Source organism: Gavialis gangeticus, unplaced genomic scaffold, assembly GCF_001723915.1.
Source record: "Gavialis gangeticus isolate Ggan-Ray unplaced genomic scaffold, GavGan_comp1, whole genome shotgun sequence".
NCBI classification, from domain to species: domain Eukaryota; kingdom Metazoa; phylum Chordata; order Crocodylia; family Gavialidae; genus Gavialis; species Gavialis gangeticus.
In genome coordinates this window covers 121,199,489-121,223,397 of record NW_017729024.1, presented here as the reverse complement: position 1 = coordinate 121,223,397, position 23,909 = coordinate 121,199,489, and the positions used below count along the sequence as shown (strand labels likewise).

Here is a 23,909-nt window from a genome sequence, read left to right as displayed (position 1 = left end):
ACCAGCAGGGAGGGAGGAGCTGGCCCGACTCCACAGAAACCCTGCCAGCCAGGACCCCACACGCCTGCCACCCTGCTCAGGGCTCCGCCGGCACTGGCCCCTGGGACACTGGTGCAGGCCCCGTGGTCCCACTGGCTCCCTGCCTGCTCACACCCAGTGCCCCCCAAGCCCCGCAGTACAGGTGGGGGGCAGCGCTCAGCCCTGACCCCCTGCTTGCCAGCAGGGAAGAAGCTGGTGTTGAGTGTGGGGAAAAGTGGCGCCTTGCCTGCCCCATGGCTGGCACTCCTTGCTGCAGCTGCTCACAGCCCACACGGGGCTGTCTGGAGCAGGCACATGCAGCCCCAGACAGGCTGTGAGTGGCTGCAGCATGGGGCGCTGGCCATGGGGTGGGTGAGGGGCTACTTTTCTCCACACTCAGCACCAGCTTGAAACTTGCCCCACTGCCAGCCTGGCAGTGGGGCTGGGTTAGAAGGTGGTGCTGAGTGTGCAGGGGGGAGGCAGAAAGCAGCTCCTCCCCATCCCATGCCCAGCGCTCCCCGCTGCAGCCGCTCACAGCCTGCCTGGGACTGCCTGTGCCTGCTCTGGACAGCCCCCACATGGGCTGAGAGCACCTGCAGTGAGGGGCACTGGCCATGGGGTGGGTGAGGGGCTGCTTGTCTCCACGCAGGGAAGGAGCCCAGGGAAAAGCTGAGTGCAGGGGGGAAGTGGCCCTTCCCCCAGCCCACGCCCAGTGCCCCACGCTGCAGGCACTTGCAGCCTACATGGGGCTGTCTGGAGTGGGCACAGGCAGCCCCACATGGGCTGCGAGCAGCTGCAGTGCGGGGCACCGGGCGTGGGGCAGGGAGGGGCCTCTCTCTCCATGCTCCTTCCCAGCCTGGGGTCCCCCCCACACCACTTAACCTGATCTTCCCATGCCGGGACAGCCATGTGCTCCCAGTCCAGAAACGCTGGCTGGGTCTTCTGGCTGGGTGGTGGTGCGGGGCAGTTCCCACTGTTGTGGGAGCCCACTGGGCTTCCCCTGGGTCCTACTGCCCTTAGTTCCTGTCATTTTTGACAGGAACCAAGGGCAGAGAAATATTAAATTTTCTACATTTTTTAGGGGCCCCGCAGGCCAGATAGAATGGTCTCATGGGCCGGATGAGTCCTGCGGGCCGTATTTTGCCCACCCCTGGTATACAACCATGGTTTAGTATAGCTTGTCCAGGAAGGACAAGCAGGGGGAAAAAGGATGTGGGATTGACTTATAGAGAGAGAGACAATGTACACATGTTGTGAAGTGCAGTAGGAAGTAGAAGCCTCTGTTAAAAGCCTTTGAGTAAAGGTCAGAGGGGAGAGCAGCAGGGGGAAATATTGTGGGCATCTGCTACAGGCCACCAAAACAGGAGCAGGAGGTGGACAAGACCTTTTTTAAACAACTAATGGTAGTTTGCAAGTCATAGGACTCAGTTCTCATGTAGGACTTCAATTACTGGGACGTCTGCTGGGAGAGAAACAGCAGTGCACAAACAGTCCAACAAATTCATGGAGCAAGTTGGGCATAATCTTTTGCTATAGATGGTAGAGAGGTGAACAAAGGGGGGGGGAATCTTGTCTTGATTCACTTTTCATAAATGGAGGAATTAGTTGTGAATGTAAAGACGGAAGGTGACATGGGTGGCAGTGACCACGAACTGATAGGTTTTAAGACCCTAAGAGGAAGAAGAAAGGAGAGCAGCAGAATAAAACACTGGACTTCAGTAAAGCAGACTTTAACAACCTCAGGGACCAAAAAGCCTGGCACAAATCAACAAAAATGACTGGGGGCTGGGAGGTATAACTTATAAGGGAAGTCTGAAAGAACCAGGGTTATTTAGTTTAGAGAAGACTAAGGAGGGATTTGATAACAGTCTTCAAACACCTGAAGGTTGATTATAGAGAAGATAGGGATGGGCTTTTCTCTGTGGCCAGAAGGGACAGGACTAGAAGCAGTGGACTCGAGCTTTAATAGGAGAAATTTAGGTCGGAGATTAGTAGGAACTTTTGATCTATGATGGTGGTCAAGCACTGGAAGAGGCTACCTACAGAAGTTGAGGAATCTCCATCCTTGGAAGTTTTCAAGAGCAGGTTAGATAGACATTTGGCTGGGATGGTTTAGTCAGGGACGTTCCTGCCTCGAGCAGGAGGCTGGACTAGATGATGTTGTGAGATTCCTTGTAGCTCTACTTTCCTATGATCATATCTAAATCCATGTTTAACTGATGAATACCCTGATTTGTGGAAGCGTTCAACATCTCAAGTCAGTGACAGATATGGGCACCCAACCCATATGAAAGTTGGTTGAGAAATTTAAACAAATATCCCAAACTTGAAGATTTTTATATTGACTCATTTCATTTCAAATGACTAAATAAATCCAGTTTTTATAGACCATCATTTAAATTGTATGTTCTGAACTAAAATTTTTTGAGTGTGTGTACTTCTCCCCTATTAATATGTATTAATTTAAATTTTTAACAAAAGAGAACTGATTATACAGAGAGAAACTGAACATTACTATAAATAAAGGACATTTAACTGCACTAATTTAACTGGAGAAAAAAAGAAAAATATCTTTCTGCTAACTTTTCATTTATACTTTTCTGAGATATACTGATAAGTTATAACTAGAGCAGGTACATTATTTTCAGAGAGAAATGTGACTCACATTTTTTAAGTTGACAGCAGCCTTTCAACTGTTTATTTTGCACATCTTTTAGAAGACAAGCAGTTAAGAAGTCCCTTGCTTTTAAATATTCATAAACTATTAAGCCATCACCAAATGGTAAAAGTTTGATTTAGGGCTACTGGTGGGATAGACATCTGTGCATGTTTCTAATCCGAGAATAGCACAGATGTTATTTCAGCTAATATGTCCTGTATACATTCTACAGTAAAAGTGAGTTTTATCATCTATTTTCTTTTTCAGATAGTCTCAAAAGTTTCCCCCTACATTTGGGAAAGTTCTCAGAACTGCTAATCTCAGAGAAATTGAAAGAACAACGTCTCTTGGACACTACAGTCAGCTTTATAATGTTTTTCTTTTTCTCCTTATGGCATGAATAATTTTAATATTGTCATTTCCAAAAAAAACTATTCTCTCCTTTAGTGCTAGTTCACTTTTCCATGCAGTATATTATTACCTAGCAGCCCTGATGAGTAGTTAATGAAACAATTTCTTTCAACCGGATTGGGCGGCTGTCAAAATGAAGTGACATGGTTTCGTTTATCCCTGACACGCTACTCCAGGTTAATTGACGGAAATCAGTAGTACCTGTCTTCAGTGCACCAAGGAAAAGCAGCAAGCAAACATGTGTCAACTGATAGATAGCTGCAACAATGAGTAAACAAATGTGCTAGAAAAAACAGTCTATTAACTAAAAAGAAATTACAGCTCATAAAAGCTCTTGATTAACTCTTTAATTACAGGAACTGCTGTTCACTGTGAGGCTCAGATGAGGCAGTAATGTTGCCAATCCTAAACATTCCAATACGAGCCATGAATCAGACTAAAAAAATATCACAAATATCATGAGATAGGATTTAAAATCATGAGAATAAAAATAAATAAATGCATTTTACCTTTTTTTTTTTTTTTTAACTACTTCCTGTGTTCCTGATCCAAGGACAAAGATAACTGTTCCAAAAGCCTCACCAGGTTAAAATTCAAACTTAAATGCACATATAAAAAGTTGGTTGCTTGTAGGGCACTCCACATCCTGTTCCTTACACTATTCTGGCCCTCACTTTTATCATTCTCTTGCCCCTCTCCTCTGCTTACTCTCTTTACTAGAGTCAATCCTCTCCCGGCTCCCTATTCAAGATTTCTCTGTTCCTCATACACATTTCTTCCATCAGTTTCTACATACTCCTTTATCTCCCCTATTCTTTGAATTCTTGTACCGTTTATGTTTACTGAAGAGCTGCCTAATTCACCCCACAGTAAAATGTCTACATCATCTACACTGTATGGTACTATTAGGATGGAGTTAAGCATTTGTAGATGCTGAACCAGCTGGCTGGGACATGAGGATGCTTCAGTGCGGGGTTTCCTGCTGGCTAGTCCCCACTAAAGCACCCTTGTGCCCCAGACAGCCTCTCCACAGCACACTGGAGCAGCCCCAGGCTGGCAGGCAGCACACTGGAGTAGCCCTAGGCTGGCAGGCTGACCCCCTGAGCCCCCTGCAAGCTGGGGCTGCTCTGCCCCATCTCAGTGTGCTGCATGTGTAAACCTGGAACCTGGTAGCAATAAACTCTAGCATGGTATGTGCTGCAGTTCATTGCTCCACCTTAATAGCACATGTAAATGCACCCCCTGTCTCCCACATGTCTCCCCACCCCCTCCAGTGTCCCAATCATAGAGAACAGGGTGGGGGATATCTTTCCTGTGGACAGGCTAAGTTCAACCATACAGGAAACAATGACATCTTATTTGGCACCCTTTTACTTGACTGTTTCACTTTCCTGTGCACAAACTAGTAGCCATCCTATTAAAGAGCAACCTGTGCCTTTAGTTTTATCAACAGTAATGGCTGGTGGTAGCCATTGGGAAGAAAAATGTCTTCTGGGAATCCACTGATCAAGTAGAGTATATAATGAAAAACTACTGACCTTCCCTTGTGCTATCCTGGTGCAGAGAAACTAGCTGCAAGAAGAGGGAGTTTAGCCTTTATTAGTGCTTGATCCTTCTACAGGCAATGCCAAAAGAATGTAAATGTGTCATTTATGGTGTGGACAAACTAAGAATTGGGCTAAGTTCACTAATTCCTTTGGTTTAGGCTTAGGGTACTGAACAGCTGTTGAACAGAAGGAACTTTTGGCTGCTACCAGTCTGGATTTGATTTGAATTAGCACCCTGGAGTTGAAAAGTTCAATACACTTGGTTGCAAAACAACTCAGCACTTCACAGCCCCCACTGGAATAGATCTTTGTAAGAATATATGAACTTTTGAAAACCTGGATGTATTTGCAGGTACCTGCACTCTATAGCACACAAGTTGTTTAGACACATGAGGAAAGAAAAGGACAGTTTTTCTTTCTTAAAAATGCTTAAGCTTGAATTCCCCATAGAACAATTGATTTACTGACATGTGACATTTCCCTTACCACTCAGATGGTAGGAACTATATTCAGATTGCAACCAGATTTAACATGCTACATTAATTAAAAATTAACATCGCATACAGTAATACTTGATATTTTGTCTGTGAACAGGAGTCGAGTTGTAGTCACTGTGGAAACCATGGCTTTCTATTGCCTGACTTACCTTCTTGTAAATCTCAATCACAGCATAACATACCAAATACAAAAGAAACTGCATTTATGCAAAGTACTATATAGTTCTGTTACAGCCAAGGCAAACCAAAACTGAAAACTTCCATGTTTGTAAGTCCTTCAGCAAAATAAAACTGGCTATTTTAAATAATGTCATTTTCCCTGTCGTATATAAGATCAGTTAACACTTTCCACTGTTACATGTAACTTTCAATTAAGGCTTAGGCTGTCAACTGAGATGCACTTAAGACCACAGTGGGCATGTCTACACATGCAGTAATGTGCTGTAAATACTGCTCATTAAGTTTTGCACCTATTAATAACAGGTACTAACTTAATGCATGGTAACCAGCACTACTGTGCAGTAGCTACAGCACACATCTTTTAAGTGATGCTAATATGCAGTAAATGAATTCTACTGTGTATTAGCACGTAAGCATGGCTTTTGCCATGATGCACTAATGCACAGTAGAATTAGTCTACTGCGCTTTTAGCATCTTGCGTAGATGTGCCCAGTAAGATACAACATATTCTAGCTAACAGTAAACAAGTGTTTTTGTAACTATCTACATTTTTCATAATAAATGCTGAAATGCTACCTACTGTATTACTGCAGATGAGCTTGAACATTGGAAAATATTGTCTCTCATAGTGTGTTAATGTTTTAACATCTGCTGAAATTTGAACAGTTATTATAAATGTAACCTACCACCAGAGAACTATTTTTTTTAAAGTGAAAATCCAAAATGCTTAAATGAAACAAGCTGGACTTAGTATGAAAACAAGCCTATTTACTGGTAGATGTATGTTTTCCTACAGTACAAAAGTAAGTAAGACTTCCTGTCAACATTTAACCTCACTTCTGAAGCTCTGTTAGAAGACATACATATGGTCAATGAATAGTGAAGTAAGAAACATTCCCTTCAGGACTAGCCAAGAAGGAATGGATCAGTTGAACCTCTGGCAAGATTTCCATTCCCACTGGGTAAATATTTTCCCTACTGTACGTCTTTTCATGGTCAAAGTGAGACCTTCTATAAAAACTCTGACATACCTTTTTTGATATACTGTATCCTGTTCTGTCCTTTTCAGGAGTAGTTTAGAAAACAAAGAAAGTAGATATATTAGGCAGCTTTCCACCACTAAAACATCAGAAGAATAAAGGAAGCTATCAACATATTGGCAAGTCTTCCTGTCTTTTTAACTATACCTGGATAGATGTCATGAACTGGCCCTGGTGATCGCCCCATGGTATTGTCTGGAGCATCATGGGGTGAAGGGGCTGGCTGGAGAGGCTGGATAGTGAGGCAATCGCTGAGGATGTCCTGGTCAAGCTCTGAGCTTGATCGCAACTGAAATATAAGAGATAAGAAGGGGAAAATATCATCACAGAGGAAATGTTTGATATGACTTGGGCAATCATAATGAAGAACTATTAATGGCTTCAGGGAGGAAATTGAAATGAAGATTCCTCAACAAAAAAAGGTCTTTGGAAATGGTCACTTGTTCCATTTCAGCACCGATTCTCCATGTGTGAATCAAGATGTCTTTCCCAACAGTTCACAGGACTAAGCAGTGGGCATTGAACAGAAGAGATCCAAGACACTTGTGCACCTTCTCCCTCTTTTCCCTCTCTTTCTCTTTCTCTCGTGCGTGCACACGCACACACACACACACACACACCCTTACAGAACTGAAATACTGATTTGACCACTTCATAATGAGGAACATACCAAATGAACAATGATTCCTTTATGAGCTGGAAGGTATGGTAAACCATACAAATATTTGTAAGTTTTTTTAAAGCAGTAATGACACAGGTAACTTTTTGGTATGCTATGTATACAGCTCCTTGAGAGTGTAGGTCTGATTTTCAACTATTCTTAAGACCACTTTGCAGTACTCTGGCCAGGTAAAGTGGCTACAAAGGGAGTATAAATTATAGTTACATACTCAGAGAGCAGTAAAATGACTTTTGCATAAAAATGAGAATTGGAACTTAAGGGGCTAACTGAGGTTCTTTCAGTCTGCCTGGTCTCCTGAGAGGCCACAGACAGAATGCTAAGCCAATGGGCAACAGCAACCAGGATCAAATCCAATTCTTCTAACAAACCAGCAAGGGAGAAAAGAGAGGAAGAAAAATATCCATGCCTCTCCCACATTTAGGAACAAGGAATGAGGTAAAGAAGCCACAATTGTTGAAGTGAATTTCAGAGATCCACAAAATAACCAGCAGTGGAAGGTGTTGTCATTATTTTGTGATTTTAACCTTTACAACAGCAAATGACGACAAGGAGTATTTGGCAAGTGGGTGCAACAGGCAGACAATGCAATGTTAGGATGTCACACCACTGGGATTATGCTGTTGGTGGCTTTACACAATGGATCTAGAATTTCCTCAAATCTTCAGGGTTTAGCACAGTTGCCTCAAACCCTGAGGGACAAATTGGCTAGGAACAGAAATTGCACATAAACTAGTATAAGTGATCAGAAACCACTTTAAATCTGTAACACAACAGAAGTTCAGTGCACATAAACCACTTTCAGAAAGGGCTGAAACTGGTTTAAGATAAACCTGGTTGCATGTAATATCAGACTTAACTGATTAAGGAAGATCAGGGAAAGTGTGGGTACCTTACTGAATGGTGGAGGCAACTTAATAACAGATGATGAAGAAAAGGCTAAAGTACTCAATGCCTTTTTTACCTCCGCTTTCACAGGCAAGGTCAGCTCCTGGCAGTACAGTTTGGGAAGGAGGTGAACAGCCAACAGTGGTGAAAGGACAGGTTAGGGGCTATATAGAAAAGCTGGACACAAGTACATGGGGTCAGATGGGATGCACCAAGGATGCTGAGGGAGTTGGCTGATGTGATTGCAAAGCTGCTGGCCACCATTTTTGAAAACTCATGGCAATCAGGAGAGGTTGGAAAAGGGCAAACACAGAGTCCATATTTAAGAAAGGCAAAAAGGAAAAAGCGGGGGGAAAAGAATCCAGGGAGCTACAGACCAGTCATCCTAACTTCAGTCCCTGGAAAAAAACATGGATCAGATCCTCAAAGAATTCATTTTAAGAGTTTGGAGGAGAAAAAGGTGATAGGAAGAGTCAGCATGGATTCACCAAGGGTAAGTCATACCTGACTAACCTGATTGCCTTCTAGGATGAGATGACTGGCCCTGTGGATGCAGAGAGACCAGTGGATGTGGTATACCTTGATTTTAGCAAGGCTTTTGAAACAGTCTCCCACAATATTCTCACAGCAAGTTAGGAAGTATGGGCTAGATGAATGGACTGTAGGGTGGATAAAAAACTGGTTAGAACATTGGGCTCAGAGGGTAATAATCAATGGCTTGATGTCTAGTTGGCACCTAGTATCAAGTGGAGTGCCCTAGGGCCGGTTTTGTTCAATGTCTTCATCAACAACGTGGAAGATGGCAACATCATCAAGTTTGCAGATGACACCAAACTGGGGGGAGTAGTAGATATGCTGGAGGGTAAGACTAGAATTCAGCGTGACCTAGACAAATTGGGGGATTGGGCCAAAATAAATCTCATGCAGTTCAACAAAGACAAGTGAAAAGTCCTGCACTTAGGATAGAACAATGCCATACTGGGGACTGACTGGCTGGACAGCAGCTCTCCATAAAAGGACATAGGGGTTACAGTGGACAATAAATTGAATATGAGCCAACAGTGTGCCCTTGTTGCAAAGAAGGCTAACGGCATACTGGGCTGCACTGGTAGGCGTGTTCCAGCAGGTCAAGGGAAGTGATCATTCCCCTCTATTCAGCACTGGTGAGGCCACATCTTCAGTACTGTGTCCAGTTTTGGGCCCCCCACTACAAAAAGGATGAGGACAAATTGGAAAGAGTCCAGTGGAGGGCAATGAAAATGGTTCAGGGGCTGGGGCACATGATTTCTGAGGAGAGGCTAAGGGAACTGCGCTTATTTAGTGTAGAGAAGAGAAAACTGAGAGGAGATTTAATACCAGCCTTCAACTACCAAACGGGGTTGCAAAAAAGTATGGAGCCAGACTGTTCTCAGTGGTGACAGATGACAGAATAAGGAGCAACAGTCTCAAGTTGCAGCAAGGGAGGTTTAGGTTATATATTAGGAAGAATTTTCTCACCAGGAGGGTAGTCAAGCACTGGAACACGTCACCCAGAGAGGTGGTGGAATCTCCATCCTTGGACGTTTTTAAGACCTGGCTAGAGAAAGCCTTGTCTGGGATGGGTTAGTTGGGGATGGTCCTGCTTTGAGCATGGGGTTGGACTAGATGACCTCCTGAGGTCCCTCCCTACCGTAATTTTCTATGATTCAGGTTAAATTGATTTATTTAACTTCTATCCCAGATCCTCTCCAGATTCAAGGTAACTTACAGTCCCCCATCATCCTAGGACACTTTGCACCTCCCCTGCATACCTCCCCCCTCACAGGGTGGGCAAGCTAGGCTTGGCCCAAGCTGTCTCCTCCAGCTGAGCAGGCAGATGTGCTTTACCACTCCCTAGCTTCTGGCCTGGGCCACTTCAGGCACGTGACTGCATTTCTGGAATAAAAAGTTTGTTTACTTGCTTATCGGTTTAATCTACTCAGTTTAGACTAACCTGTGAAAACTGAAGTGATTCAGCCTCAGGCTTTTTGAATGTCTGTACTTAGCCATTGGGTTTAATCCCCATCTATTATACTGTTATCCACCTATATGTTTTACTGTTCTACCCTGAAATAAAACTGGTGTAATGGAGTGGTAAATCAAGCCCATATACTTTCAGTAGGAGGGATAAACTGACTGTATTTCAGATGAAAGGCATTCATGAAGACTGATTAGTTCAAAACATGTGGTCAAATCCTATGCTATTTCCTCCATTAAATATGAAGCATATTTTTAATATTCCTGAATGTTTGTTTTTTGTAAGGTATTTTTGTTATTCTGGAATTCATCTAACACACACTACCTAAACAAATAGAAAATAAAAATCAAGTTTAGCACAACTTCTGGCAATCAGTTCCCATTTATCTCCCATATTGCAATCTACTCTAGGGCCCAGATGTTTTTCCCCATTGTACCCCTGAAGCCCTGTCTGTTTTCTGTTCCAAAGTAGTTCTTAGGTTTTTACCACTATTACTAGTAACATGGCCTTTTCATGAACTAAAGTGCATACAGACTCTTGGAGCCGAAGAAGCAAATTCTTATCACCCACAGTCTTCTTAACATGACCATCACAAATTGTGCTAATCAGTACAAACTTTATTCATAACACCAAAAAAACAAATGATCCCTCCCTCCCTTCCCCCACCCCGCCCGACTTTAAAACCACTTGTATTATACAGAGATTTCCAAAGCCTTTGTTGTTTGTAAAGTTGTTTGTTGGCAACACACTGGCTTTTTTATTTCACAGCATAAAATGTATTGCCTTCCCTATAAGTATCACAGGTATATGCAATAACAGGAAGAAGTGATGAGCAGAATGGAGAGAAGTGTGTTATGGGAATTTACATATTAGATATAAATAATAAACAGACGTGTCATCCAAACAAATGTAGCACATAACACATTTTCCATTGTTGTTCCATTGGGGTGTATGTCTTCCCATCTTTAAAATTTTTAAGGTTTTATTTTAAAGTATTTTTAAATTTTATGATACCGGGAATGATTACTTCATGACACCCTGTGCTAACACAAAAACTTCCAATCTCTACTACAGCCAGTGAGGATTATTATGACAAAATAAAACCTTGGAAAAAAACTATGAATGTATATTCTGAAGAGAATTCCAAACCTAGACATCTATTTCAAGAAAAAACACACTAAATAGATTACATTCAGTTCATGTTTTGAAGAACTTCTTTACATCCAGCAGAGGTAGAGATATATTTCTAAATTAAATCTTATATTTTTGAGTGAACAATAGATATCGCACAACACTGCATAGTCACAGATTCACCTTCTAAACTGGAGTCCTCATTAAATGGTTAATCAGGAAAGACCTACTGGAAACCCTTACAAAGGAGTAAGGGCTGTTTGTAACACTCTTACTTGTGCATATGAGATACCCACATCACTGAAATTGCCGTTGACAGTGCATGTGAAGATGGGAACAGCCATCTTCAAGCGGCTATTCCTCTCTTGAGAAGATAGGCGGGGAGTGGATAGTAAGATGTAGACAGACTTACTACCAGCCCACTAGACTGCCAGGCAATACACCAGAAACAACAAGGGGAGAGAGGTAACCTATGCCAGTAAGAGGGCTGGCATAGTATATATGCCCTCTGGAGTAAAATAGAATATATGAATCAAACTGCTACTCTCAGCTACTCAAAAAGTGAATTTATTTCCTGCAAAGATGTGCAAGAAAAAAACCCCCCAACAGAATAGTTTTAGAAAAATTCTGCAAAGAATTTAAACAGGTTTCCATGGAGAAATTGATTTTTTTCCCCCCCACAAAAACCTACATTTTTACTTTATCATCAGACTAGAAAAATAGTGCTCAAAGTTTCTTTTTCTAATAAAAACGCAGAAAATATTGATGAAAATGGAAAATGTCTCAGAAGAATTTATCTTTTTTCAAAAAAATTGAGGAAAAAAAGATTTGGCCAATGCATTCTACCATCTAATGTCTGCCTTATTCCTGAGACAGCACAGATACACGTTGCCTGTTACCCACGGAAGATTGTTGGATTTTCATCTTGTTCTGAAGTAGTTTCTGAAATGGCCACACTAAGTGTTACACATCCGTTGATTTGAGTATGCAATATATCTCAGTGAAAACTTGCCAACCTGCTACGTATTTCTGACAATCAGACTGTACCCGAAAACTGAGTCATTCTACCTTTGAGAAGCCATGCACAGGTATGGTCTGCAGTGAGTTATCTTGGTGACTGATGCAATAAACAACTAACAATCTAAACATGCTGAGCCGACAAGTTTCCCGTGTGCCATTTCTTGGCCTGCATTCCTGGCTGGCCCAGGTGCAAGTAAACAAAACAGTGGCATAGCTCATGAACAGCTTTCCTTTACGAAATATTTGTTCTGAGGGATAGATTTTCAACTTTAATAATTAAATTGCGCAGCAAACTTGACAAGCTCTCCGTTTAGAAACTTAAGCAGCTCTCATTGCCAATGTGGGGATTTCTTCAAATATATAAAAACAAGTCACCATCAACAATGATTTACATTTGGTTTTTTTCCCATGACAGTCAGCTAATGTTTATATGCTTTCACAACAAGGAATGGAAATTCTACTCCTGTCATTTTCGCATTTCAGATATGATTGAATAATCGCCTGAGATTAAGTAAGTCAAGTGAAAGTAATTAGGAGGGAATAAGACCCCAGATTCCTCAATTTTCAGATTCATTATATTTGTGTCCAAGTGCAGACACATTATGCAAGTTTGATGCATGACATACATCCAAAGAAAACTACTAAGAAAAGATCTTTTGTTTTGTATTTCTCTAACCAATGTAAGTTTTATCTGAATTTCCCATGTTGCAGAGCTTCTGTAGGTTCTTTTTTGTTGTTAAAAGATATTGGATGTCATCAAAAATGTGTTTTTATGAACAGACTTGGTTAGGAGAAAAGTAGCTTAGGATTTTTCAAACAAGATTACTTTGTTACCAAGCCATTTTAAATAGAATCATGATAACTTCCAAACCTGCCCCATATTTAATAATACTATTTTAACATCAATATTTCTTCAAAAGGCTGGGCTTCTGCTGCAAACTTACCAGTATTCAAGCACTTTCAAACTAATTATTTTGAAAGCAATTTTCATGCATTCATGCTTGTGTGCCTACTACAAGTTCTCAACACACAGGGTAGATAGCTGGTAAAAAAAAAAAACTTAGCCAAATATCTTGGCAGAATTCAGTCTTCAGCAATGACATGTCTTAAATTACAATATAAAGCTGAACTTTGATCATTTTTAATCTGGGGAATGTCTTTACAATAACAGGATAGTTTCATAAATCTTTTTCTGTGTACCATTATGAAAAAGCTTGTGTTAATGGTATAACTCAGAAATCAATATTATTAACAGTCCCAAATGAGAAGGACTGAATGGTGGCCTCAAAGATGGTAGCAACAGCAGTGGTAGTGAGGAGCACAGTTTCTGTCTTTGCCTTTGAGCATCTTCTTAATTTTTCTAGGATAGTGTCCAGAAGCTCATATGGGCTTGAAATGTTGTATAGCCAAAATTTCACACCTGCTAGGTTAATGCACTTGTAGGCTATGTCCAGAGATACATGGACATTTGGTTCCTGGAGGAAAATGAGTGACGGTAAACCTTGTGCCGCCACTAGTTGTCCCCAGGGAACGCCTGTGCCATGTATGTGCTGACACACAGCAAGTTACCCTGGGTGGGGCAGGAGAGGCTGGAGCTAGCACTGGGCTGGCCCCAGCTGCCTTACCAGGGGTCCTGGGGGCCCAGGGCTGCAGCAGTGGTGATTCCACTGTGCTGAGCCAGGCCGGCAGTAGAGTGTGGCTCTAGCTGGCTAGGCTCCAGCTTTGGGCAACATGCACTACTGCCGCATGCACCACTCTGCTTTTTTTTTTTTTTTGCACAGGTTTTTTTGACCCCTGGATATCACTTGCAGTGCAGAGAACAACTGAACATGCAGTATGTGGCAGCTCAGACATGTCTGCTATGCTGTATACTGCATGGCCCCACTTTTCTGGATGCAGTCATAGAGTACACTGAACTGACCACCAGAAAATTACAAGTTAAATGTGAAGCCAAATGATATGTGAATTTTGTTAATATTGTATCATAGTGCTTAGTGTCGAAAGCTACCTAACAGATCATCAGGGCTGACCCCCTGCCCCAGGCAGGAATGCAAGCTGAGGTCATATCACCCCAGCCAAATATCTGACCAGCCTCCTCTTGAGGACCCCCAAGGTAGGAGAGAGTACCATCTCACTCGGGAGCCCATTCCAGAGCCTGGCAGCCCTAACTGTAAAGTAACGTCTCCTGATATCCAGCCTGAACCTTCTCTCTAACAATTTGTGGCCATTATTCCTAGTAACCCTGGGTGGTACCCCCAATTCCTGCTGGCCCCCCCCCGGTGAATTTGTAAATGGCCACCAGATCCCCTCTCAGCCTTCTCTTGTGGAGGCTGAATAGGTTCAGGCCCTTCAGCCTCTCTTCGTAAGGCCCCGTTGCTGCTTGACCATACGAGTGGCCCTCCTCTGGACCCTCTCAATGCTAGCCTCATCCCTCTTGAAGTGTGGTGCCCAGAACTGGACACAGTACTCCAGCTGTGGCCTGACCAATGCCACAGAGAGGGGAAGGATCACCTCCCTGGACCTGCTTTTTATGCATCTGTAGATGCATGACAAGATGCGGTTAGCCTTACTGACCGCTTCGTCGTATTGGCGGCTCATGTTCATCCTGGAGTCAACAATGACTCCAAGATCCCTTTCAGCCATCGTGTTGACAAAAAGGATATTCCCCAGCCTATAGGTGTGTTGCTGGTTCCTTCTCCCTAGATGCAGTACCTTGCACTTGTATGTTTGCCTGGTAGATCACACATTGATCATGCAGATCAAATTAATCAAAGTTTAACACTTGCTTGCTGAGAAATAAACCTTGTTAATGGTGGAAACTTTCTACAAGTCTGCACTGGCTAAGTTTTCTGATTCTTGCATTTAGAAGCAACAGATAGCTGGGAGCCAATAAGCAAGACAGAGGAAATGGGCTTCCTTCCTTGGTGCTCTTTGCCTTCAGTGAATCATCTGGTTCTATGCAAACATCTAGGAGCCATGTTTTCTTTGCCAATAGTTCTCTGTTACCCATTCCAAGAACTTAAATAGATATGTACTAATACATATGTATTAATCTTAAACATATTTGCTCTTTACTCTAATTAAAGCACTGGACCAGTAAATGGGATGGAATTTAACAAATGAAATTAATCTATAGTTCATTGAGTAGCATTGGTTTCTATCCAGTAAATAACTACCTTATGTTTTCTATTTTTATCCCCAGAACTCTTACTGAACAGCAGAATATTTACATTTCTAAAAGCAAAATAAATTTCATCTTCATGATTTTTTCTAAATGACAAAAACACACCACAGAAATTTTATAGGCTTTTGTCTTAAAGGAAAACCTTTCCTTTCCTTTTTTGGTGTTCTTGTGACAAGGTAGTTAGCAGAATTCACAGATGCGCTGGAATCTGACAGGCTGCACCACGAGCGCTTCTGCTTTGGCCTCAAACTTGAGACCTCTGAAAAGAAAAACCTGAAAGATAAAAATGCTTGGATCCTGTGTGCTAAGTTAATATCGCACATTAGTAGCTTTTCTTAAAGCAACAAAAGCTCTGGCTTTGGAATAACTGTGCAAGATAGGAATTATTGCAAATTTAGGGCTAAATGATTTTGAAAGAAAGACTGAAGTGAATTTTGCATTTGTATACAAGACAATGCTTTCTTATAGGCTAAGACTATTGTAATATTACTATTGAGTAGTTGCATTCCATATTTTCATAAAAGATTATATGGAATCATGAGCAACATTTAAGGGGAAAAATTACAGCCAGAACAGACCCAACAAAACCTTCCAAAAAATCAATAAATCATATTGAAGTTTTGCTTTTTGAAAGGTGAACTAGAATTGCACTGAAGCCTACCATTCACTGGATCAACCAAAATTATTTGCATGTTCCATTAAAGATTGATCAGAATTGTATTTCATGTTTGAAGACACTTTGGAGTGGTTTCTTTAGATAGGAAATAATCTAATAATGGCTGTCCTGTGTAACTTTTACTGTATTGTAGAAAATCACATTTTCATAAAAAGATAATCTCCCTCCCTTTCTCTTTCCTTTGCAATCCAGAAATGGATCTAAAAACTAAACATCACACACATCTCTTATCTATATATCCACGATACTCGCATATAATCACACTGGCACAATCAAATGTTAAATACTGCTGAGAGTATATGTGATCTCTCCCACTCAAGTCCCTTTTTCTTGCCATTGCAAAAGGTTCCTGAAGCTTGTTTTAAGTGACTAGCAGCTGAGCTATGCTATTTTTTTTTAAATCATCTTATACTCTTTTGTGTCAGGTTGATTTCAAAATGTGTATAGCTACTGTATACTATTGTCTGACAGCTAGTGTCTCTAGGTGCAACCAGACAAAGAGCCCACTTATGCTGCAGAATGATTTGCTCTCCTCCTTTGAAAAGAGATCTGTTTGGCAAATCTTCTCTTCATGAGTGAAGTATTCTCTAACTAAGGAACTAAACAAGTACGACCACCTGGTATTCCATTCAGAGTGAACCCATTGTTTTTCCTGTTATCTGTAAGAAACTGGTATGAAACAAAGAATGTTGTTAGTAACAGAAAAACAAAGTTGCATTCAAACCAACACCTAAGCTGGCTGCTGGCAGATGTTAAGGCAAATGTGCGATTGGGGTCTGAGGAATTTGAGGCCACATGCCCCAAATCGTGTGACCTCCTTGCCTACCATACATGTATGGCATGTCATACCATCCTGGCAACGGGACATTAAATTCCTCAAACCTCAACTGCATGACTGCCAGCTGCCATGGTGGGGAGGGGGCAACTGCACTGGAGAAAGGGAAGCTCCTTGCTCTTCAGCTGCACCTCCCCCTGTGAACATGCCAGCAGCAGCCAAAGAGCCAGAACCTCCCCACTTTTTGCTTCCATGGGTGCCCGGGAATGTAAAAAGCAGGGTGTGCAGCTCGGGCTCCCAACACTATGCCTGTTTTTTAAAGGTTTGGAGCCATGAACCCAACGCTGGGGAGCCTTTCCCTGATGTTGGGCTCACAGTGCTCTGAACCTTTAAAAGAAAGGGCGTGCAGCTGGGAGCCCCGAACAAACATCTGTTCCCTTTAAAGTTCCTTGGACACTGGAAGCCCAACAGCAGGGAAGGGACCCACATTGCTGAGCTCACCATTGGCGACGCATAGGGGGTGCACTTGGATGCACCCTCTAAGAAAAGGCACTGTCAGCAGTCACCACCAACACTGTCAGCAGTCGCTGCTCACCACCTCTCCCCCCCACCACTGACACTGCCGGTGGTGTCTGCAGGCGGTCTGTGATCGCTGCTGGCCACCGCAGCCAGCAGCATCTATGGGAGGTCATTGATCACTGGTTGGTGCTCATCACTCCCCCACAGACGCCACTGACAGTGTTGCAGCTGCCTGAGGGAGCTCCACACTTACCACTACCATGCTCCTGCTGCCACCAGCACCGCTGCCGCCTGCCACAGCTCACTGTGCCCCCCCAGCCACTGGAGGCACGTGGCGTTCATGGAGCTCACAGTAGCCCCCACAGTGCAGCTGAGGATGGGGGAGTTCCCCCATTTAAAGTGGTGCCCACACAAGCAGTGGGGGATATGAAAGCTCCCTTATCCCCAGCTACTAGTGCTGAGTGGCTCTTTAAATGGGAGACTGCAACAGGGAATGGGGACCTTTCCTGCTGCAGGTGTCAGGTGCCTCTTTCAGCTGGCTCAAGCAGTGGGAGGATGGTAGAATCTCCCCCAGGTGCAGCTGAATCACCCATTTAAAGAGCCCACTGGTGCTTGTGGTCCATGTTGGGCACCTCTTGAAAGCAGCACTCATAGCTGGTGATGGGAGAAGCCCCCCCTTTCCCAGATATATCCCCAAAATCCTACTTGGACAGAGCAAGGGGTTGCTAGTTTCAGTGCCTGGAGCTGCTCCCCATTCCGATCCCACCAACTGGGCATGGGGCGGCTTTGTCCTGGACCCTGATGCTCAGCTGAAGATCAGACTTGAGCACTGGGCAGCCCAGGATTCAGACACAGGATGGTCCCTTGTCTGATCCACAGGGGAGTGCTGTGTGCCAGCCCCTAGAGCTGCCTCATACCTTGAGGCTCACTGGGAGCTGGCATCTTAAAGAGCCTTAAAGACTGGGGGCTGCAGGCAAGGCTCTTCTAGGTGCCAGGTCCTAGCAAGCCTCATCCAGACAGACAATCACTTGCTTGTAAGCAGAAGGACCAGTCCAGACCCCAGCTAGATTTCAGACTTGGGCTGACCAGATCCCAAATCTGACAATTAGCTGATTGTTGCCATCAGGATGATGGGGCATCATACATGTTCAACTTATGATACTGGATAAACCAGCCACAAAGATGTTACACATTTTTAGTCGTATCTTTGTGGCTGGCTTGCTGTTTTATGGCACCGTAAGTCTGATGAACATGTGGCATGTTGCTTTTTATGGTGAAATTAACAAGTTAATCACACCAACTATATAATGTGTGTCAGGGGTCCTAGATCTAAAACCTAATAATAAAAATAATCATAAGTCTACCGATAATTTTGGTGGTTTTCATATCCATATCAAAACTTTGCAAAATCCACTTATTGTTATATTGGCCGGAACCTGGATTGGAATCTCTGCCTTTTGGCTTTGAAGATGTTTGCGCTGGGATCTGAACTTCATGCTTGGCCCAATTTCTCATAGTAAATTGGTTAGCGTTTGAAATAATATTTTGACTGGAAGCTGAGACTGGACAATATTTGGCAGTTTCACTGAACATTGGATTCATTTGAACTTTTACTTCACTTTTGGGATCTTCCATTTGTATTCCTCTGAAGAATATGGGAAATACTTGCATTAATTTTATGAATCCTGTATATGTGTGTCTGTTTCCCATGTTGCTGGAAAGTGAGGTATTAAATTCAGTTTCACTGGTGTGGAATCAGTGTCTGGCTAAAACAGAGAAGTGAGGTAGGGTGAGGGAAGGTAGGTCCCAACTTGTCCTTTAAAGAACAAGTCTACATTACCATTGGGGATACATATAAACCTACCTCAGCTAGCTGTAATCTCAGCATGAGGTGAAGTGGCAAATGGTTTTTACTGTGGACTCTACAAGCTTATACAAATGCTGGGTATTTACTCATGTGACTATCCCATGCTGTAGCATGGCTCTATATTTTCATTTGTATACCATGCAGAAGTGAGTAATATAATTAAAGAGGCATATGAAATTTGATAACAGAAAAGAAATTCAGGCACAATAAATGTGGTTGCACTTATTAATAATGTATGTTTTGATACAATTGCTTTTGTTTTATTTTTCTCTTTTGCCCATCTGTAAATTTAGCTGTTGTTTCTGTCTCAAAGTATGATGTTAATTCTTCTCCTTAAGCATTCGCCAGTACCCCGTGCCGCCACAGCCTGCAGCAGTACAAGGCAAAGCTCGGGACACAAAACAGTCCTTAAAAGAATGGCTGGAAGAACATGAAGTGGTCTGTCTGTAAATGTTAATGTTACGGTGCATTTACAATCTCCTGATTAGGACAAATGCCACGACCCCAGAAGAAGGATAAAAAAATGCAAGCTGTTTTATTGTTACTGCTTCCTAAAGATCAGAGGAGTTCTATACACACCACCATTAAAATACCACCCCCACTACAGAGCCTACTCCCTGGCCACACCGAGTACATTCCATAGTTTCTCAAGTCACAGCAACTGCCCGCAATGATGTAACAACAACAAATGGGGGTGTCAGCCCGAGCCAGCCCTCTAATCACTTTCAAAGTGTGTTTTGTTGTTTTTCATTGACCATCCTCAAAAGAACTGGTCACTCGTAGTCTCAAAAGTTTTACAACAAATTGTGTGATTAAATTCCTTAAACACTTCTGCCCATTACTAATCCCTTTTTGCCAACATCCCTTTCAGGAAAAATTGCTGCACTCCACGGTGCCTGATTTATATTTCATTTTGAGAACAGGAAGTAAAGGGATTAAAGTTGAGGATTAAAACACTTACTCTTTACTGCATTTTTTCTGCAGAATAGTTTCTTAGTTGCTATGGGCACTGCTCACTGACCCTTAGCCTCTGAATGCACTTCTTTTTGCATTAATGACATATTTTAAATGGACTCCATAGAAAACTACTGGGGGCAAAATATCCTTAAGTTCAACTGCTCTCAAAGCAAGAAAATAGATTATGCCTTTCTCTACTCCATTCTCTCCTTTTTGCAGTTTTAGCAGTGAAATTTGAACTGAGAATTTGAACAAGGGCATCAGAAAACTGAAAGACTTGAAAATATACAGGGCTGGTACTGTAGGGACTGGAGAAAAATCATTTGTTCACATGAAGGCAGGTGTGAGAGTTAGGGCAGTTTCTCCAGATATATTTGGTTTAAAAATCTACAATATTGCCTTAACTAACACAGTCTTCTGATAGCCAGCTGAAATATCAACTGTATAAGGTTATAGCCCTTCCTCTCTTCTTTTATTCTTGACAATTCATTCCGAGTGAGAGAGAAAGGAGGGGAATTGGATTTCTTTGCTGTATTTATAACTCAAACAGCAGAAGCATACTATTATTGCTTCCACAGGGAAAGAGGTTCTGTAGAAATTGTGGGGTACAAGAAAAAGTGAGAGTATGAAAAAATGACTTGAAGTCAGTTCTGTAGCTTAAAATATAAGACATTAATTTCAGGAGAAGAAAATCTCTAGGCAATATTTTAGTCATGCTTTCCATTAAATCTAAACACTGGCATAAAATTGTGCTTACTCCAAGTCTATATAAAAAAACAGGTAACTTCATCCAGACTGAGGTGGAATCAACACATACTCAGTAAACAGAGAATTTGGTCCTACTGTACGAGAGTGTAAACAATGAACAATCAAGTATTAAACAACATTATATGCTGCCAATATTTATAAAAATGAGCTTTGTATTATTTTTCTGGGAGAATGATATATTTGTCGAAGTGTTCCACAGCACAAAAGGTGTTTAATCAGCCAAGCCTTTATAGAAAATTCTATGCTAGCCTGTAATTAATATCATATATTTTACAACCTGAGAAAAGATTATTCAGTAAAGGCATGTCACACCTTTTAGCACAACTTTTTAAATTCTTCCTGTTCCAATTTCTCTCTCTTAAGACTCATAGGTGTATATATTTCAGGAAATCAGCTGTAAGGGAAAAGGGGACAAACTATTAGAGAGGAGATATGATGAGTATAGCATGGCCATATCACGATGACCAGGATAGAGAGAAATACTGTCATTCAGGTCCATTCCTACGTGTCAAATTCACTTATGTTCATGAAGAAGGGTCCACGTCACCTATACCACAAGGGCCAGGAGATCATGGTGAGGGAGGAGGATTGGCTGTGGGATAATGATTGACCATACACAGGTGTCTTTCCAAAACCCATGAAACAGAAAAGGACCACCTGCTCAGTGCCACCATAGACTGGCAGAGAAAGGTTGAAGTTGGGGAACAGCCCCAGAACCTAGCTGTTGGAGGTTCTTGCAGTCCCTGCATGGAAAGGCTGTGATCACTCTTTCAATTCCTGTGTGTAGTAGACATGGGTGGGTAGCAGTGCAGTCTCTGCGTCTTCCCCTTAAGGTCAGAATGGTGGGTGGCACCTAGTTACTTTGGCTAAAATCCTACTTAAAGTCCAAGTGACTGCCTTTCTATCATAGCCAATATTCCTAAGGGATGCATATAGCAATGTAAAATATGGACAAGGGATGTGCAGAAAGAATCCTAAAAACAACATTTCATCAGAGAAAACCAAAAGGAGTCTGACACTGTTTATCCAAACTACCTTCAGTTCACCATACCTTGCTGAATACAGGCCCAAAGCCTGCCTGTATTCCTAGTTAATTATGCTTGGGGGCAGGGGCCCCAGGACAATGGGATCCCTGGCTCTGGGGCAGACAGCCATGCCAGGAAGTCCTGGTTCTTTGTTACAGAGCCAGATGCCTTGAAGGAACTGGGTGCAAGGGCCTTGTTACACATTGTAATTTAAGCTGTTCAAATGCTGATCAGTGTCAGTGCTAGCACAAGGTTGGAGCTGTCGCACCTTAAAGTTAAAAACCTACACTGACTGACCCCCACCTGGACAGCTTTGACCTGCCACTAGAGAGCTGGTGAGCAGGGGTCTGACCAGAAGTTACAGCTGTGAGTTGCCTCTACAGGGCTGGTAAGCCAGGACAAGCTCATGGGGGGGGAAGAGAAGGTAGAGTGGAGAACATGAAACTGGGAGGCAGAGAGTTAATGGGATGGGGGTGGGTAATGAAATGGGAGGTGGAAAGAAAATGGGATTTGGGAAAGGGTGGTGAAATGAAGGAAGTCAGCCACTGAAAATAAAATAAAAAGTAGTAAAAAAAATTAAATGAAAACTAGAGAAAGTAAAGAAGGTCTCAAGTTTTAATAATTTGGGATATGGGGTGTTGGTTGTGTTTCCTGGGGTGGCTTGCAGGTGAGTGTAGTGACAGAAGGGCTAGCTTTTGGGGTAGCTACTGCCCCTGCCCCAGGAAGGAAGCCCCAGCTCATGGGGACCTGATCCAGCCCACTACCTAGTCCCCCCACGCCCTTAGACTCCACACCTAGACCCTTCCATGCCCTGTGCCTTGGCTAGCTGGCATGTGCTCTGCAGACTATATGCACAGGGTTTCACTCCTGGGGCTGGGAGGGGGGAGCTGGCTTGTTGCCAAGCCACTCCCTGGGAAGTAGAGTTCAAGGGGTGGAAAAAGTTTATCCGCACAAAACAGAAGGCTGGGGGAGAGGACTCTGCATCTTGGGATGCTGGAGGACTGCAACTTGGATGGCTCATCTGTGGGAGTGGCCACACATTAATGGAACACAAAGTGGGTAACACAGATCAGAGACAAACCTGCCCTGGAGTGGCATAACTTTAAGATACTTAAAGGGTGCTTAAAACTAGTTTCATGTGTTAATATGTGGACAATCCAGGTGTTGAGAGGTCAAGGAGCCACCTAAAACTGATGTGCAACTAAAACTAAAATTTAAAAAAAATGGAAATTTACAAGAAGTGGAAGTTAGGACAGAAGACTAGGAAGGTCGTATAAGAATATTGCTCGGTCATGCAAGGATGACATTAGGAAGGCCAAAGCACAACTGGAGTTGCAGCTAGCACAGAACAAAGGGTAACAAGACAGGTTTCTACAAGTATGGTAGGAACAAGAGGAGGCTCAGGGAAAGTGTGGGTCCCTTACTGAATGGGGGAGGCAACCTAGTGACAGATGAGGAGGAAAACGATGAAGTACTCAATGCCTTTTTTTACCTCAGTCTTCACAGGCAAGGTCAGCTCCCAGACTACTGCACTGGGCAGCACAGTTTGGGGAGAAAGTGAGCAGCCCTCAGTGGTGAAAGAACAGGTTAAGAACTATTTAGAAAAGCTGGGTGTGTACAAGTCCATGGGGCTAGATGAAATGCATCTGAGGGTGCTGAAGGAGTTGGCTTATGTGATTACAGAGCTGCCAGTCATTATTTTTAAAAACGTGGCAATTGGGAGAGGTTCAGGATGACTGGAAAAGGGCAAATACAGTGCCCATCTCTAAGAAAGGGAAAAGAAGGATCCAGGGTACTACAGGCCAGTCAACCTCACCTCAGTCCTTGGAAAAATCATGGAGCAGGTCCTCAAGGAATCCATTTCTAAGCACTTGGAGGAGAAAAAAGTGATCAGGAACAGTCAACATGGATTCACCAAGGACAAGTCATACCTAACCAACCTGGTTCCTTTCTATGATGAGATGACTGGTTTTGTGGATGCAATGAGAGCAGTGGACTGGATATATCTTTAGCAAGCCTTTTGATATGGTCTCCCACAGCATTCTTAAGCAAGTTAAGGAAATATGGGTTGG

The 23,909-nt window shown here is 42.8% G+C and overlaps 1 protein-coding gene across 1 annotated transcript in view; it reads right to left on the bottom strand.

Annotated features, from left to right (window-relative positions):
- The window catches only part of GLIS3 (GLIS family zinc finger 3), a 441,718-nt gene that overhangs the window by 115,752 nt on the left and 302,057 nt on the right, over positions 1-23,909 (bottom strand). Inside the window, exon 7 of the mRNA XM_019517632.1 lies at positions 6,500-6,641. Coding sequence (XP_019373177.1) covers positions 6,500-6,641 — 142 coding nt within the window. The remainder of the gene's footprint in view (positions 1-6,499; positions 6,642-23,909) is intronic.